The 19,029-nt window shown below is 37.1% G+C and overlaps 1 protein-coding gene across 1 annotated transcript in view; it reads left to right on the top strand.

The window, feature by feature from the left end:
• PDGFRB (platelet derived growth factor receptor beta) overlaps positions 1-19,029 on the top strand; it is a 247,002-nt gene that overhangs the window by 165,751 nt on the left and 62,222 nt on the right. Inside the window, exons 12-14 of the mRNA XM_053718652.1 lie at positions 1,995-2,127; positions 13,818-13,922; positions 15,706-15,816. Of these exons, the coding sequence (XP_053574627.1) occupies positions 1,995-2,127; positions 13,818-13,922; positions 15,706-15,816 (349 nt within the window). The remainder of the gene's footprint in view (positions 1-1,994; positions 2,128-13,817; positions 13,923-15,705; positions 15,817-19,029) is intronic.

Below are 19,029 nucleotides of genomic sequence, written 5' to 3'. Positions count from 1 at the left end.
CTAGACTTCAGCCTGGTTGAGAGCTCTAGACTTCAGCCTGGTTGAGAGCTCTAGACTTCAGCCTGGTTGAGAGCTCTAGACTTCAGCCTGGTTGAGAGTGCTAGACTTCAGCCTGGTTGAGAGCTCTAGACTTCAGCCTGGTTGAGAGCTCTAGACTTCAGCCTGGTTGAGAGCTCTAGACTTCAGCCTGGTTGAGAGCTCTAGACTTCAGCCTGGTTGAGAGCTCTAGACTTCAGCCTGGTTGAGCAAATCCCAATGCGTTTCTTCCATGGCAAGGATTTTATGTTAATAAACATACCACTGTGAATCGGAGATGGGCTTCTGCTCTTGTTGTTTTAGATGTGTACTGGTAAAAGAGAGAGAATGCTCCGTTGTTTGGAAGAAGCAGAACCTGATCACATAACCCTCATCAAGAGACTGGAACCACATGACTTTATCCATTCTTTTTAGGGTATTAAACACTCACATAATATTGGGTGTTAAGGAATATCCTTTGCATTATGACGTTACAGGCCTATGTTTTAATTATTTTAAGACATTTTTCATATAGCATTGATTCCATATATTTAATCCATATTTAATTATTTTAATTGTTGTTAAATTTTGCAGAATACTGGCTCAAGCTTTATAAAGTTTACTAGTTTTTTGGTAATTAATTCTCTTGGTATCCTTTATTGAAGGAGAAGCAATGCACAACTGGGAGCTAGCTGGACACATTGGTAAGCCAATAACAACAGGCAAATATGTGCAGCCACCAATCAGCAGTTAGCTCCCAGCTCCCGAGTCTATCTAAGTATTCTTTTTAACAAAGGATATCACAACAACAAAGCATATTGGATAATAGAAGTAAATTGGAAAGTTGTTTAAAATTGTATGCTCTATCTGAATCAGGAAATAAAAATGTGAGGTTTCATGTTCTTTAAACTACATAAAGTACCATCACCAGATGGCTATAGTAGTCTTTTTTTTATACAAATACATTCTGTCCTTATGTCTTTATTCAAATGATCTACACTAAAGCTGGGTGCAGAACAGGATGCTGCTTGTGATATTAATTGAACTTAAATTCTTTGCATGCAGTGATTCTTTTCTGATGCATAGATAAGCATCATTTAGTATTATATGCAAAAATGACTGATTTGAAACCAACCACACTAGCTTCACTAGCACTCTCAAAAGATCAGGCACGTTTCAGTCTATATTGCTAGAGGTCCACTAAATATCACAGAGGTGTCTAATGTTCCTGAGCTAAATAAAACAACTTCCTAATGTTAATGGAGGCGTATACCTGTTGGGCAGTTGTGTTTAAAACATGTATGTTTCTGAAAGACTAAAAATCACATTAAACAACTTTACTTTTTTATGCATTTTCTATCTCGTTTAAATGGATATTAAACACCAAAAATGTTATTGTTTAAAAAGATAGATAATCCCTTTATTTACCATCCCCAAGTTTTGCATAACCAACACTGTTATAGAAATATACTTCTTACTTCTGTAATTACATTGTATCTAAGCTTCTGCTGACTGCCTCCTTATTTCACATTTTTTGACAGACTTGCATTTCAGGCAATTAGTGCTGACTCTTAAATAACTCCATATGCATGAGCACTTTATTTATAATAAACACATGAAGTAACATTCTCTAGCTTTGAAAAACTGTCAAATGCACTCAGATAAGAGGCAGCCTCCAAGGGCTTAGAAATTAGCATATGAGCCTACCTAGGTTTATCTTTTATCAGCAAATTTGATGATAAAAGTAAATTAGAAAGTTGTTTAAATTGACATGTCCTATCTGAATCATGAAAGTTTAATTTGGACTTTACTATCCCTTTAATTGCTGATTGTTAACATGCATGCTTGACAATGTTTGAGTTTAATATTCCTTATACATCAAGCAGTATAAATGTATAGTATGTAATACAATTTTTAATTTGTAAATGTATTGACTGTCCACAGATTGATGTATTTTATGCCATAAATTTAACCCACAGAAACCACGTTATGAAATTCGATGGAAGGTTATTGAATCAGTTAGTTCTGATGGGCATGAATACATATATGTGGATCCATTGCAGCTACCTTATGATCCAAGTTGGGAACTTCCCAGAGACAAACTCATTTTAGGTAAAAATTTGTTTGGGAACAGAATTAAATGTATATACCTGTTTTGTTTTTGTTTTCAAAGCTAACTCACTAGATCAAAGAAGCATTAAATGGACAGTGTACTGTAAATCTTGTTTACCTTTAATGTGTAATAACTTGTATATAATATATATAAATGTATGGAGAAAATTATCTTTTAGGTTTATTTTTGTATATTTTATTTTGCTAGTTAAACACACACCCATTTAAATGGGCTGAACTTGCAGCTAGAGCAGACTTCCTTATATGTTTGTTTATCTCTCTCTACACAATGACCTTCTTATCTTATCTCTATCTGATTGCACAAGACAAGTTTAATTGAAAATGAACATTTTAGTACACATATCTCACTCCCCACTGGGAGTGTAAATTCTTCTGCAGCTTCATATTTGCATAGCTTTTATATAATCAATACTGGTTTTTCAATATAGGTGGGGATACAACAGGCAAAAGTAGTTATTTCAAATGAGAAAACAAAGATAAAAGAGCTATTTGTAAACAATTTAATACACTCCAACAGATAAAATGGATGATTTTACAGTACACTCCCCTTTTAAATATAGTAGAATTACATAATCAACAAATACAGACAATGCAATAACACTTACCCTGAATTTCAAATGTGTAGTAGATCTTTTTCTAACAAATTTCAAATTTCCTGCCTCCTGTATCACATGACAGCTATCAGCCAATCACAAAACACGTATACTTATATACTGTGAACTTTGCATTTGCTTAGTAGGAGATGGTGCCTCGGAACATGTGTATATAAGTAAAACAATTGGGCACATAATTAAGTAAATGTATACCCTATCTGAATCATTACAGTTTATTTCTACATTAGTATCCCTTTAACTGCTCTGTGAGTAGTTACCACTCAGCTACGTTTTTCTACATAGTGAAAAAAGATAGAGTGCACAATTTTATAAAACCACCTAGTTTACTTATGTTATGAATTTTTATCTATTCTTGTTAAAACTTAGCTCCTTTCCATGAGATCATAATAAGGTAGGCTCGGGAGTGTGCATGTGACTTTAGCACTAAATGTATAACATTACAAACATTGTTGCAAACACTGCAGTCATAATTGCACTGTCTGGATAATGATTTTATCTGAAACTTCAGTGTCCATTTAAGAGCAGTGTAATAAAACATTACTTATATATAATGGATACTTCCTGCTTCATTCGTCACTTGAAAGTAGGGTGTGCATTCAACTTTTTTCGAAAGTTCAACACACTAAGATCTGGATTTGCATTGATCTTAGCTTGTTGTACTTTCACAAGAATAAATCCGGCTCTGAAAAGAAGCTGCCAAATGCAGACGCCTGCTTGAAAGTAATGCAGCATGATTGTAAAAAGCTGACAAGAAAATATCACATGAACATTTCTAAGTAAAGGAAAAAATATATATATTTTACATATTTCACTCAACTCACAAGAGTAAGTGCTCTGTTGCCAGTTATCCTTCAGCTACTCTCAGCTGCAAATTTGTTTTAAAAAAAAAACAGCCAATCAGCTTCATCAGTGCTGATGCCACACTTTGCTTTAATGTAATCTCATGAGATTTCACAGAAATCTTGTGATATTTCATATTAAAACTTCCTTAAACTGAAGAGTAAAATCTCATGACTGTGCCTGCACATGCCAGGTGCATGCCCCCTTGCAAGTTCCGGGACTAGTGTCCTGATTGGCAGTTGCTACTGAGAACATTTTCAGGTAAAATATTTTCCTTTTTTTCATGTGCTATTTTTTAATCATTTGAAATAGGGCATTTCATTTGTTATATACCTGAAAACACCATTAGTGTCAGTTTCTATCCAGACTTTTTTTTAAACAATTTGCTGTATAAATTGTGGTGGTGGGATATTCTAGACACTATAAAACAACACAAAAGTCCATATACAATTACACAAAAGATTTAAATTTATTTTCCACTTTTATACAATATACTATCCTGTTTCTCAGTGTTCTGTGATTATTAATCTTTTCCCTTTAAAAACCTCATGTGGAACAGTCATCAGTGTGACTCAGACTCATGAATTGACTCAAGTTCTTTTGAAGTTTCTGAAATTGACATACAATATGTGAATTTTATGCTTAAAGAAATAGAGACAGAAACAAGAATTCTACATTAGCGATGTGCAGCCAAGGAAAATTTGTTTAGGATGCAGGTTTTTTGTTCCGAATATTCAGGGAAATTCGTTTCCCAGAATATTCTGTGGCAGCACTATTCAGTATTCTGAAATACTTGTTTTTGTTTTTTTTTTAACATTTACATTTGTTTTCGTTAAAATGAATGTAAAGGTTTTAAAGCTACATGTGAAAAGTTTATCTGTAGCTACAATACTTTCCTTAAAGTGATGGTAAATCCTAGCGTTTGTGAAACGCTAGGATTTAACAGTAGTACAAAAAAAGAGGACTTTCAGTTATGAAGTATAAAATACTTCATGCTGAAAGCTAATTTATTTGTTTGAAGCGTTTGCCGTGCTGAGCACCTCAGGCAGCCCCCTGGCAAAACACTATTTTGCTGTGAGGTAACATTTCCACCTCTTAGCCAATAGCCGTGCAGGCCAGCTGGCGCTATGCCGGATAGATAGCACATTATTGGCTAAGATCACCTCACAGAAAAATAGCGTTGTGTCGTGGGCTGCTTGGGGAGCTCAGTGCGGCAAATGCTTCAGACAAATAAAGGAACTTTCAGCATTAAAGGGACAGTCTACAATAGAATTTTTATTGTTTTAAAAGATAGATAATCCCTTTATTACCCATTCCCCAGTTTTGCATAACCAACACAGTTATATTAATATACTTTTTACCTCTGTGATTACCTTGTATCTAAGCGTCTTCTGACAGCCCCTTGATCACATGACTTTTTATTTATTATCTATTGATTTTCATTTAGTACTGTGTTGTGCTAAATCTTAAATAAATCCTCGGGTGTGAACACAATGTTATCTATATGGTTCACATGAACTAGCAGTCTCCTGCTGTGAAAAGCAAATACAAAAGCATGTGATAAGAGGCTGTCTATAGTGGCTTTGGTTCAGCACCCTGGATTACACTTGCTGATTGGTGGCTACATGTGATTGTTTTAAAAGATAGATAATCCCTTTATTACCCATTCCCCAGTTTTGCATAGCCAACACAGTTATATTAATATTTTTTACCTCTGCGATTACTTGTATCTAAGCATCTTCTGACAGCCCCCTGATCACATGACTTTTTATTTATTATCTTTTGACTTGCATTTAGTACTGTGTTGTGCTAAATCTTAAAAAACTCCTCGGGCATGAACACAATGCAAATACAAAAGCATGTGATAAGAGGCTGTCTATAGTGGCTTAGAAACAGGCAGAAATGTAGAGGTTTTAATGTTATAAAGTATATTAATATAACAATGTTGGTTGTGCAAAGCTGGGGAATGGGTAGTAAAGGCGTTGTCTATGTTTTTAAACAATAACAATTTTAGTGTAGACTGTCCCTTTAAAGGGCCATAATACCCAAATGTTTAAACACTTGAAAGTGATGCAGTATAGCTGTAAAAAGCTGACTAGAAAATATCACCTGAACATCTCTATGTAAAAAAGAAAGATATTTTACCTCAAAAGTTCCTCAGTAGCCACATCCCATTGTAAAGGATTTCTAAGCAGCATATTAGTATGTCTGTCCTGGGACAGCTGAAAGGATGAGCCTCGTGCACTCTCATATTATTTCCCTATTCAGATTAGGGAAGTTTGCAATGAAATCTCATGAGAGTTAAGTCAAATCTCATGAGATCACAGTAAAAGAGTTCATGACCTCAGCACTGCTGATGCTGCTGTTCATTTCTTCATTTTTTTTTTTTACCTGCAGCTGGGCAGTAACTGAGTATAACTTTTTAGACAGAACTTACTCTGCTGAGCTAAGGAGATTGTGAGGTAAAATATCTTCCTTTTTTACATAGAGATGCTCAGGTGATATTTTCCTGTCAGCTTTTTACAGTTATACTGCATCAGTTTCAAGTGATTTAGCATATGAGTATTATGTCCCTTTAAGTATTTTATACTTCATGACTGAAAGTCCCCTTTATTTGCACTGTTAAATCCTAGTGTTTCACAAATTTACCATCACTTTAATGTGCTCGGGAAAGCATGAAGAGTGTGCTAAGGTAAGTATTAACCACTAAAAAAAAAAGTAAACGAATAAATACTTATGATTTTCGTCAGTATTTTTTCATTTTCTTTAATTTTTGTTGTGCATTCATTCAGATTTTCGTTTAGTTAATACAAAACTAAAATCAAATTTTTGTGATGAAAAGCTGTGCTTCATATAAATACCGGACAGCCTATAGATGATTGTGCACAGGAGGCAATTTGGGTCAAACAATGTCCCCCACAAAAGCCCACCCTTGATCCCACATATATATTTTTTTTACAATTAGGTAGTCATTTTATCCCTTGGTTGCCAGTAACATGCATACACACTACGCAGTAGTGATTTGATCCCCTTGACTGCCAGGAGCACATACACACAGCAGGTTTAATACCCCCTTGGTTGCTTGTAACACACATATTAGAAAATGCAGAGATTTACTCATTTTTGGGCTATATTAGTAATGCATAGAGGCATAGGAAGCACTTTACATTTAGCTGACACTTAGGGGACTTTAAAAAATACTGGACATTTTAGTGCCCAGTATTTTTGTATAGACTTAACTGGACAGTCTGCTAAAATGCTAAAATACTGGACTGTCCACTTAAAAATTGGACACCTGGCAACCATAAGTATACATTGTATCTTAATTATAAAAAAAAGTAAAAGAAGACTGTGATTCTTATCTGATCTGTTTAATAACAAGATTATCTGCTGTTGTGAATACCAGTAGGATTATTTTGCATTTAATAATATTAAATAATTATGTAAAGTAAATAGTGTACCACAATTAATATAGCATTTAAAACCATGGGAACAAACAACACTTCATTGGTAATTTGTTTTTAAGAGAAGTAACATAGATAAATATTGCCATCTAGTGGTAAGCATGAAAACTTACTTTAGCAGTTTTTTTATCTATCTCTACCAACTAATAAAAAAATATAATATAATTATTATATCAAAATTATGTGGGACAAGTTACACAATCTCAACACTGGGGCGTGAGTGGAGTATGGTTGCTAGGGATTACCGCTTTATCTACTGCAGTGTGTGAAGGGGCAGGTCTTTAAACAGTCTGATAGTCAGACACAAAAAGTGCTACAGGATTGGATCTTGAGAGACATAGATTTCAACCAATCAATGTAGATGATTTTTGAATGACAACACAATTGGCCTATCAAAAGCATGATTGAGTGAGTACTCTCCCAATGGATATGGTGGTATAGTATAGTTAGGAGGGTAAGAGTCAATAGATAGAAAAAGTAAAGGAGGAGGCTACTGTGATATGCTAAAGGAACAAGTCTGATTGACGTTTGGCAAATGAAAGTGTTGACTCGGTAAGAAATGGTCTGCATGATGCGCTATTGAAATTTATTTGTGTAAGTCTCACTGGGTCATATCAGGCCAAGCTGCGCAAAGTAAAGGGGATCAGTGGCAGTAATTTGAATGCAGTGTTTTGTAATATGGCACAAAGGGTTGCTCCTGTTAACCTGAATTAAAGTCAGCGCTACTTTTGTCGTTAGGATTAATCTGTTGTATCTTGATGCTTTTGCACATCCATGTGTTGCTAAATCATGTAACCTTAAAGGGATATAAAGCACACATTTTTTTATATAGATGATATAGAGCATGCAATTTTAAACAACTTTCTAATTTACTCCTATTATTAATTTTTCTTCATTTTCTTGGTATCTTTATTAAAAAACAAAAGGTATGTAAGCTTAGGAGCCGGCGCATTTTTAGTGGGTAGATCTCGTTGAGCTGGTCATTTGAAAAGTAGATTCCAGCACAAAAAAAGTGTTATCACCCCTGCTCTATAGCTATAGGAATAGTCCTACCAAACATACGGGTAGATTATGAGTTTTGCAGTATGAGTGAAAAAGCAGCATTATGGCTCTTTTTCACTACCACTGGTATTACGAGTTTTCCAGGTATATCTGTACCGCACACTTTTTTGGCCATAATGCAACGTAACTACCGCAGCTTTTAAAAAGTCATTTTTTAATGGGACTTCCCCAGCACCGGTATTACGAGTTTGCCTGTCCGGCTGAAAAGTGAGCGGTACAGCCTATACCATCAAGATCCATACCGTAAACAGAAAGTCAGTAGTTATGGCTTTTATGTTACAACGCCATAACATAAAACTCATAACTAAAGTACTAAAAAGTACACTAACACCCATAAACTACCTATTAACCCCTAAACTGAGGCCCTCCCGCATCGCAAACACTAAAATAAAATTATTAACCCCTAATCTGCCGCTCCAGACATCGCTACCACTAGAATAAACATATTAACCCCTAAACTGCCGCCCTCCCGCATAATAAACACTAGTTAAATATTATTAACCCCTAATCTACTGTCCCTAACATTGCCGCAACCTACATTACTGTTATTAACTCCTAATCTGCTGCTCCCAAAATCGCCGCCACTATTAACCCCAGTCATTAACCCCTAAACCTAACCCTAAGTCTAACCCTAACACCCCTAACATTAATATAATAAAAATAAATCTAAATAAATATTACTATCATTAACTAAATAATTCCTATTTAAAACAAAATACTTACCTATAAAATAAACCCTAAGCTAGCTAGCAAGATACAATATATCTAATAATTATATTGTATCTAGCTTAGGTTTTATTTTTATTTCATAGGCAAGTTTGTATTTATTTTAACTAGGTAGACTAGTTAGTAAATAGTTATTAACTATTTAATAACTACCTAGCTAAAATAAATACAAATTTACCTGTAAAATAAAACCTAACCTGTCTTACACTAACACCTAACCTTACACTACAATTAAATCAATTACATTAATTAAATACAATTAACTAAATTACACAAAATAAAAAAGAAATGATCAAATATTTAAACTAATTACACCTAATCTAATAGCCCTATCAAAATAAAAAGCCCCCAAAAAATAAAAAAAAACCCTAGCCTACAATAAACTACCAATGGCCCTTAAAAGGGCTTTTTGCAGGGCATTGCTCCAAAGAAATCAGCTCTTTTACCTGTAAAAACAAATACAAACAACCCCCCAACAGTAAAACCCACCACCCACACAACCAACCCCTGAAATAAAATCCTATCTAAAAAAAACTAAGCTCCCCATTGCCCTGGAAAGGGCATTTGGTTGGGCATTGCCCTTGAAAGGGCATTTAGCTCTTTTTCTGCCCAAACCCTAATCTAAAAATAAAACCCACCCAATAAGCCATTTAAAAAACCTAACACTAACCCCTGAAGATCCACTTACAGTTTTTGAAGACCGGACATCCATCCTCAACGAAGCGGCAGAAGTTCTCAGCGATACCGGCAGAAGTCTTCATCCAAACCGGCAGAAGTCTTCATCCAGACAGCATCTTCCTACTTTAGCCATCCGGCGTGGAGCTGCTCCATCTTCAAGACATCCGGCACGGAGCATCCTCTTCTTTCCACGGCTAACAAAGAATGAAGGTTCCTTTAAGGGACGTCATCCAAGATGGCGTCCCTTAAATTCCGATTGGCTGATAGAATTCTATCAGTCAATTGGAATTAAAGGTGAAAAAATCCTATTGGCTGATGCACTCAGCCAATAGGATTGAGCTTCAATCCTATTAGCTGATTCAATCAGCCAATAGGATTGAACTTGCATTCTATTGGCTGTTCCAATCAGCCAATATGTTTTTTCACCTTTAATTCCGATTGGCTGATAGAATTCTATCAGCCAATCGGAATTCAAGGGACACCATATTGGATGACGTCTCTTAAAGGAACTTTCATTCTTCGCTAGCCGTGGAAAGAAGAGGATGCTCTGAGCTGGATGTCTTGAAGATGGAGCCGCTCCGCGCCGGATGGATGAAGATAGAAGATGCCGTCTGGATGAAGACTTCTGCCGGCTTGGATGAAGACTTCGACCCGCTTGGATGAAGACTTCTGCCGGCTTCGCTGAGGACTTTTGCCGCTTCGTTGAGGATGGATGTCCGGTCTTCAAAAACTGTATGTGGATCTTCGGGGGTTAGTGTTATGTTTTTTTAAGGGTTTATTGGGTGGGTTTTATTTCTAGATTAGGGTTTTGGGCACTGAAAAAGAGCTAAATGCCCTTTTAAGGGCAATGCCCATCCAAATGCCCTTTTCAGGGCAATGGGGAGCTCAGGTTTTTTTAGATAGGATTTTATTTGGGGGGTTGGTTGTGTGGGTGGTGGGTTTTACTGTTGGGGGGTTGTTTGTATTTTTTTTTTACAGTTAAAAGAGCTGATTTCTTTAGGGCAATGCCCCGCAAAAAACCCTTTTAAGGGCCATTGGTAGTTTATTGTAGGCTAGGGTTTTTTTTATTTTGGGGGTGCTTTTTTATTTTGATAGGGCTATTAGATTAGGTTAATTAGTTTAAATATTTGATAATTTCTTTCTTATTTTGTGTAATTTAGTGTTTGGGTTTTTGTAATTTAGTTAATTGTATTTAATTAATGTAATTGTAAATTTTTATTTATTTTAACTAGGTAGCTAGTAAATAGTTAATAAATATTTACTAACTAGTCTACCTAGTTAAAATAAATACAACCTTAGCTGTGAAATAAAAATAAAACCTAAGATAGCTACAATGTAACTATTAGTTATATTGTAGCTATCTTAGGGTTTATTTTATAGGTAAGTATTTAGTTTTAAATAGGAATTATTTAGTTAATGATAGTAATTTCTATTTAGATTTATTTTAATTATGTTCAAGTTAGTGGGTATTAGGGTTAGGGTTAGACTTAGGGTTAGGGGTTAATAATTTTAGTATAGTGGCGGCGATGTTGGGGGCGGAAGATTAGGGGTTAAAAAGTGTAGGTAGGTAGCAACGACATTGGGGGCGGCAGATTAGGGGTTAAGAAGTGTTGGTGGGTGGCGGTGACATTGGGACAGCACATTAGGGGTTAATAAGTATAATGTAGGTGGCGGTAGTGTCGGGGCGGCAGATTAGGGTTTAATAAGTATAATGTAGGTGTCGGCGATGTTGGGGGCGGCAGATTAGGGGTGTTTAGACTCGGGGTTTATTTTAGGGTGTTAGGTGTAAACATAAATTTTGTTTCCCTATAGGAATCAATGGGGCTGCGTTACGGAGCTTTACGCTCCTTTATTGCAGGTGTTAGGCTTTTTTTTAAGCCGGCTCTCTCCATTGATGTCTATGGGGAAATCGTGCACGAACACGTAAAACCAGCTCAAAGCATCGCTGGTATTTGAGTGCGGTATGGAGCTCAATTTTGCTCAACGCTCACATATTGCCTGCTAACGCTGGGTTTATGAAAACCTGTAATAGCAGCGCTATAGGGAGGTGAGCGGTGGAAATAACTTGCAAGTTAGTACCGAGCCTCTCATACCGCAAAACTCGTAATCTAGCCGATAGAGATAAAGTACTGTTATATGCATGCTATCACCAAATGAAGAATGAATTAAACTATGAGTGTCAATACCAGAATAAAGCCACAAGTGATGACTACCTGTGAACCTAGATAAAAGAAAAAATAATGGCATTCCAAATCAAACATCAAATCTCTAAGCTGTTCTTTTCTCGAAATGTAGACAAAATATGTATGCCTTGGTCTAGTTATCAGTCCATCGGGTAATTTTAAACTAGCCATAAGTGAGCTAAAAGAGAAAACCTTCTTTGTCATCAGACAAATTCCGCATGCATCCCTTTATGCCAAACAGGAACATGTTCTGGAAACCAGATGAGATCAATGTTGTCTGCTTTAAAGGATAGTAAACACCAAAAATGTTATTGTTTCAAAAGATAGATAATTCCTTTATTTACCATTCCCCAATTTTGCATAACCAACACTGTTATAGAAATATGCTTTTTACCTCTGTAATTACCTTTTAGCTAAGCTTCTGCAGACTGCCTCCTTATCTCAGATCTTTTGACAGGCATGCATTTCAGGCAATTAGTGCTGACTCATAAATAACTCAACGTGCATGGCCACAATGTTATTTATATGAAACACATGAACTAACGCCCTCTAGCTGTGAATAAATGACAAATGCATTCAGATAAGAGGCGGCCTTCAAGAGCTTAGAAATTAACATATGAGTCTACCTAGGTTTAACTTTCAACTAAGAATACCAAGAGAACAAAGCAAATTTGATGATAAAAGTAAATTATAAAGTTGTTTAAAATGACCTGCCCTATCATGAAAGTTGAATTTGGACCATACTATCCCTTTAAATGTATTCTGGTTGTAAGGTCACATAAGAGTTCCAGTAACAGAGAGCATCAATGTAACAATTTCTTAGCCAGAAACATAAGTTTTTTTGTGAAATACATTGATGATTCTTTAACAGCCTTCAATGTTCTGTAGGGTCTTGCTGTAAGCATTCTTATGCTCAAAAGATAAAATTCACTAACAGGTGTCTCCAGTATCTGGAGGGGTTGATGAAGCTGAAGAGATTGGATATTTTCTCATTGATTGGACAAGTGTCCACAAATCTTTGCTTGCCATGGTAATTCACAATACTAACCTAGGTAATATCCAAGTTTAAAGCAAATCAATGCTTTATAGAACACAAAATGCAGAGAAACTATAATGACTCACTCTACTATATATAATGAGTGGCCTTTCTGAATTGTACATCATGGTAACATCGTGAACAGTAATTGCAAAATATGTATTCGTTGTGCAAAGATGCTTCCCAGAAACCATAAACAGGATTGTGCAAACAGGAAGAGGTTAGATGAGCCAGACTAGTTTGCAGAAAAAAAATGATGGGATTTCTTTACAATAATATATATTTAAAACCATATAAAATTTAAAGGAACATAAATATAATACACAGTAGCACATTTTAAAGGGACAGTCTACTCCTGAATTATTATTGATTAAAAAGATAGATAATCCCTTTGTTACCCATTCACCAGTTTTGCATAACAAACACGGTTAAATTAATATACATTTTATCTCTGTGATTTGCCTTGTTTTTAAGCCTTTGCAAACTAGCCCCTTATTTCAGTTCTTTTGACAGACTTGCATTTTAGCCAATCAGTGCCGACTCTTAAATAACTCCATGGGAGTGAGCACAATGGTATCTATATTACACACACGAACTAGCGTTGTCTAGCTGTGAAAAACTGTCAAAATAAACTGAGATAAGAGGCAGCTCAATGACTTAAAAATTAGCACAATAGCCTACCAAGGTTTAGCTTTCCACAAAGAATACCAAGAGAGCAAAGCTAATTTGATGATGAAAGTAAATTGGAAAGTTGTTTAACTTTCCCTATCTGAATCATGAAAGTTTTATTTTGACTAGACTGTTCCTTTAAATCTGAACAGTAGCACTTTTGCACTTTGTGATTGCAAAAAAGCTTCTTTTAAAATTAAACTGCTTTACCAGTAACTTTTATTGTGCACGTAACCCACTGCCAATATGGAGTCAAAGTGCATACAAATGTCTCTCCTGCCTTTTATGCCCCTCTTAAATAAAAGATAAAATTGATCAGAATTGTATTTTATAATAAATCTAATTAACAAATAGAAAAGAACTACTGATATGTATCTCTGGGTTTGTTTTCTTTCAGGTCGAACACTTGGTTCTGGTGCATTTGGTAGGGTGGTTGAAGCAACAGCCCATGGTCTTGGTCATCCACAGGCATCCATGAAAGTAGCTGTTAAGATGCTAAAATGTGAGTTTCACATGATCTAGACATATACAGTATCCTACAAAAGTGAGTACAGCCCTCACATTTTTTGTAAATATTTTATTATATCTTTTCATGTGATAACACTGAAAAAATGACACTTTGCTACAATGTAAAGTAGCAAGTGTACAGCCTGTATAACAGTGTAATGACACTTTGCTACAATGTAAAGTAGTGAGTGTACAGCCTGTATAACAGTGTAATGACACTTTGCTACAATGTAAAGTAGTGAGTGTACAGCCTGTATAACAGTGTAAATTTGCTGTTCACTCAAAATAACTCAACACACAGCCATTAATGTCTAAACCGTTGGCAACAAAAGTTAGTACACCTCTAAGTTGAAATGTCCAAATTGGGCCCAAAGTGTCAATATTTTGTGTGGCCACCATTATTTTCCAGCACTGCCTTAACCCTCTTGGGCATGGAGTTTACCAGAGCTTCACAGGTTGCCACTGGAGTCCTCTTCCACTACTCCATGACGACATCACAGAGCTGGTGGATGTTAGAGCACCTTGCGCTCTCCCACCTTCCGTTTGAGGATGCCCCACAAATGCTCAATAGGGTTTAGGTCTGGATACATGCTTGGCCAGTCCATCACCTTTACCCTCAGCTTCTTTATCAAGGCAGTGGTTGTCTTAGAGGTGTATTCGGGGTCGTTATCGTGTTGGAATACTGCCCTGTGTCCCAGTCTTCGAAGGGAGGGGATCATGCTCTGCTTCAGTATGTCACAGTACATGTTGGCAGTCATGGTTCCCTCAATGAAATGTAGCTCCTCGGTGCTGGCAGCACCCATGCAGGCCAGCACCATGACACTCCCACCACTATGCTTGACTGTAGGCAATACACACTTGTCTTTATACTCCTCACCTAGTTGCCGCCACACACGCTTGACACCATCTGAACCAAATAACTTTAACTTGGTCTCATCCGACCACAGGAAATGGTTCCAGTAATCCATGTCCTTAGTCTACTTGTCTTCAGCAAACTGTTTGCGGGCTTTCTTTTGCATCATCTTTAGAAGAGGCTTCCTTCTGGGATGACAGCCATGCAGACCAATTTGATGCAGTGTGCGGCGTATGATCTGAGCACTGACTGGCTGACCCCCACTCCTTCAAACTCTGCAGCAATGCTGGCAGCACTCATACGTCTATTTCCCAAAGACAACTTCTGGTAATGATGCTGAGCCCGTACACTCAACTTCTTTGGTCGACCATAGAACCTGTCCTGTAAAACCACTGTATGGTCTTGCCCATCATGCTGCAGCTCAGTTTCAGATTCTTGGCAATCTTCTTATAGCATAGGCCATCTTTATGTAGAGCAACAATTCTTTTTTTCAGATCCTCAGAGAGTTCTTTGCCATGAGGTGCCATGTTGAACTTCCAGTGACCAGTATGAGAGAGTGTGAGAGCGATAACACCAAATTTAACACACCTGCTCCCCATTCACACCTGAGATCTTGTAACGAGTTATTTTGAGAGGACAGCAAATTTACACTGTTATACAGGCTAGATACTCACTACTTTACATTGTAGCAAAGTGTCATTTCTTCAGTGTTGCCACATGAAAAGATATAATAAAATATTTACAAAAATGTGAGGGGTGTACTCACTTTTGTAAGATACTGTATATCTATATATATCAGCTTCTGCTAATGTCTTATCAATTTAATTTTTATTATATTTTCATGTAGTAACAGAGTGAAAAAGGATGATGCTGTTTACCCCTATTGGGGAAGAAAAAGTTAACAGTTGTTTTTTTTTCCCCATAGCAACTGCAAGAAGTAGTGAAAAACAGGCGCTTATGTCTGAACTGAAGATCATGAGCCATCTGGGCCCGCATTTAAATATTGTCAACTTGCTAGCGGCTTGTACCAAAGGAGGTAATATTTCCCATATAGTTTCACAAAGATTGTTTATGTACGTTTATATGGCATCTGTGTAGCTTCTCACTAGGGCCTAGATTTGGAGTTTGGCGGTAGCCGTCAAAACCAGAGTTAGAGGCTCCTAACGCTGGTTTTAGGCTACCGTCGGTATTTAGAGTCAGTCAAAAAAGGGTCTAACGCTCACTTTTCAGCCGCGACTTTTCCATACCGCAGATCCCCTTACGTCAATTGCGTATCCTATCTTTTCAATGGGATCTTTCTAACTCCGGTATTTAGAGTCGTGGCTGAAGTGAGCGTTAGAATTCTAACGACAAAACTCCAGCCGCAGAAAAAAGTCAGTAGTTAAGAGCTTTCTGGGCTAACGTCGGTTCATAAAGCTCTTAACTACTGTGCCCTAAAGTACACTAACACCCATAAACTACCTATGTACCCCTAAACCGAGGCCCCCCCACATCGCCGACACTCGATTAATTTTTTTAACCCCTAATCTGCCGACCGCCACCTACGTTATCCTTATGTACCCCTAATCTGCTGCTCCTAACACCGCCGACTCCTATATTATATTTATTAACCCCTAATCTGCCCCCCACAACGTCGCCGCCAGCTACCTACACTTATTAACCCCTAATCTGCCGTCCGCACGCCGCCGCCAGCTACATTATAGCTATGTACCCCTAATCTGCTGCCCCTAACACCACCAACCCCTATATTATATTTATTAACCCCTAACCTGCCCCCCACAACGTCGCCGCCAGCTACCTACAATAATTAACCCCTAATCTGCCGAGCGGACCGCACCGCTATTATAATAAAGTTATTAACCCCTAATCCGCCTCACTCCCGCCTCACTAACCCTATAATAAATAGTATTAACCCCTAATCTGCCCTCCCTAACATCGCTGACACCTAACTTCAAACATTAACCCCTAATCTGCTGACCGGAGCTCACCGCTATTCTAATAAATTTATTAACCCCTAAAGCTAAGTCTAACCCTAACACTAACACCCCCCTAAGTTAAATATAATTTAAATCTAACAAAATAAATTAACTCTTATTAAATAAATTATTCCTATTTAAAGCTAAATACTTACCTGTAAAATAAATCCTAATATAGCTACAATATAAATTATAATTATATTATAGCTATTTTAGGATTTATATTTATTTTACAGGTAACTTTGTATTTATTTTAACCAGGTACAATAGCTAAAATAGTTAAAATAATTACAAAATTACCTGTAAAATAAATCCTAACCTAAGTTACAATTAAACCTAACACTACACTATCAATAAATTAATTAAATAAAATACCTACAATTACCTACAATTAAACCTAACACTACACTATCAATACATTAATTAAATACAATATCTACAAATAAATACAATGAAATAAACTAACTAAAGTACAAAAAATAAAAAAGAACTTAGTTACAAAAAATAAAAAAATATTTACAAACATCAGAAAAATATTACAACAATTTTAAACTAATTACACCTACTCTAAGCCCCCTAATAAAATAACAAAGACCCCCAAAATAAAAAAATGCCCTACCCTATTCTAAATTACTAAAGTTCAAAGCTCTTTTACCTTACCAGCCCTGAACAGGGCCCTTTGCGGGGCATGCCCCAAAGAATTCAGCTCTTTTGCCTGTAAAAAAAACACATACAATACCCACCCCCCAACATTACAACCCACCACCCACATACCCCTAATCTAACCCGAACCCCCCTTAAATAAATCTAACACTAAGCCCCTGAAGATCTTCCTACCTTATCTTCACCCTACCAGGTTCACCGATCGATCCAGAAGAGCTCCTCCGATGTCCTGATCCAAGCCCAAGCAGGGGGCTGAAGATGTCCATGATCCGGCTGAAGTCTTCATCCAAGCGGGAGCTGAAGAGGTCCATGATCCGGCTGAAGTCATCATCCAAGCGGGAGCTGAAGAGGTCCATGATCCGGCTGAAGTCTTCTATCAACGGCATCTTCAATCTTCTTTCTTCCGGATCCATCTTGTAGACCTGGCCCGACGGACTACCGACGAATGAAGGCTCCTTTAAGGGACGTCATCCAAGATGGCGTCCCTCAAATTCCGATTGGCTGATAGGATTCTATCAGCCAATCGGAATTAAGGTAGGAAAATTCTGATTGGCTGATGGAATCAGCCAATCAGAATCAAGTTCAATCCGATTGGCTGATCCGATCAGCCAATCAGATTGAGCTCGCATTCTATTGGCTGATCGGAACAGCCAATAGAATGTGAGCTCAATCTGATTGGCTGATCGGATCAGCCAATCGGATTGAACTTGATTCTGATTGGCTGATTCCATCAGCCAATCAGAATTTTCCTACCTTAATTCCGATTGGCTGATAGAATCCTATCAGCCAATCGGAATTCGAGGGATGCCATCTTGGATGACGTCCCTTAAAGGAGCCTTCATTCGTCGGTAGTCCGTCGGGCCAGCAGGATGTTCCGCGTCGGAGGTCTACAAGATGGATCCGGAAAAAAGAAGATTGAAGATGCCGTTGATAGAAGACTTCAGCCGGATCATGGACCTCTTCAGCTCCCGCTTGGATGATTACTTCAGCCGGATCATGGACCTCTTCAGCTCCCGCTTGGATGAAGACTTCAGCCGGATCATGGACATCTTCAGCCCCCTGCTTGCGCTTGGATCAGGACATCGGAGGAGCTCTTCTGGATCGATCGGTGAACCTGGTATGGTGAAGATAAGGTAGGAAGATCTTCAGGGGCTTAGTGTTAGGTTTATTTAAGGGGGTTTGGGTTAGATTAGGGGTATGTGGGTGGTGGGTTGTAATGTTGGGGGGGTTATTGTATGCGTTTTTTTTACAGGCAAAAGAGCTGAATTCTTTGGGGCATGCCCCGCAAAGGACCCTGTTCAGGGCTGGTAAGGTAAAAGAGCTTTGAACTTTAGTAATTTAGAATAGGGTAGGTCATTTTTTTTTATTTTGGGGGTCTTTGTTATTTTATTAGGGGACTTAGAGTAGGTGTAATTAGTTTAAAATTGTTGTAATATTTTTCTGATGTTTGTAAATATTTTTTTATTTTTTGTAACTTAGTTCTTTTTTATTTTTTGTACTTTAGTTAGTTTATTTCATTGTATTTATTTGTAGATATTGTATTTAATTAATGTATTGATAGTGTAGTGTTAGGTTTAATTGTAGGTAATTGTAGGTATTTTATTTAACTA

The sequence above is a fragment of the Bombina bombina genome, chromosome 6 (genome assembly GCF_027579735.1).
Source record: "Bombina bombina isolate aBomBom1 chromosome 6, aBomBom1.pri, whole genome shotgun sequence".
Classification (NCBI taxonomy): Eukaryota; Metazoa; Chordata; class Amphibia; order Anura; family Bombinatoridae; genus Bombina; species Bombina bombina.
Note: the sequence above shows the minus strand (reverse complement) of the source record. Positions and strands in the feature narration are given on the sequence as shown.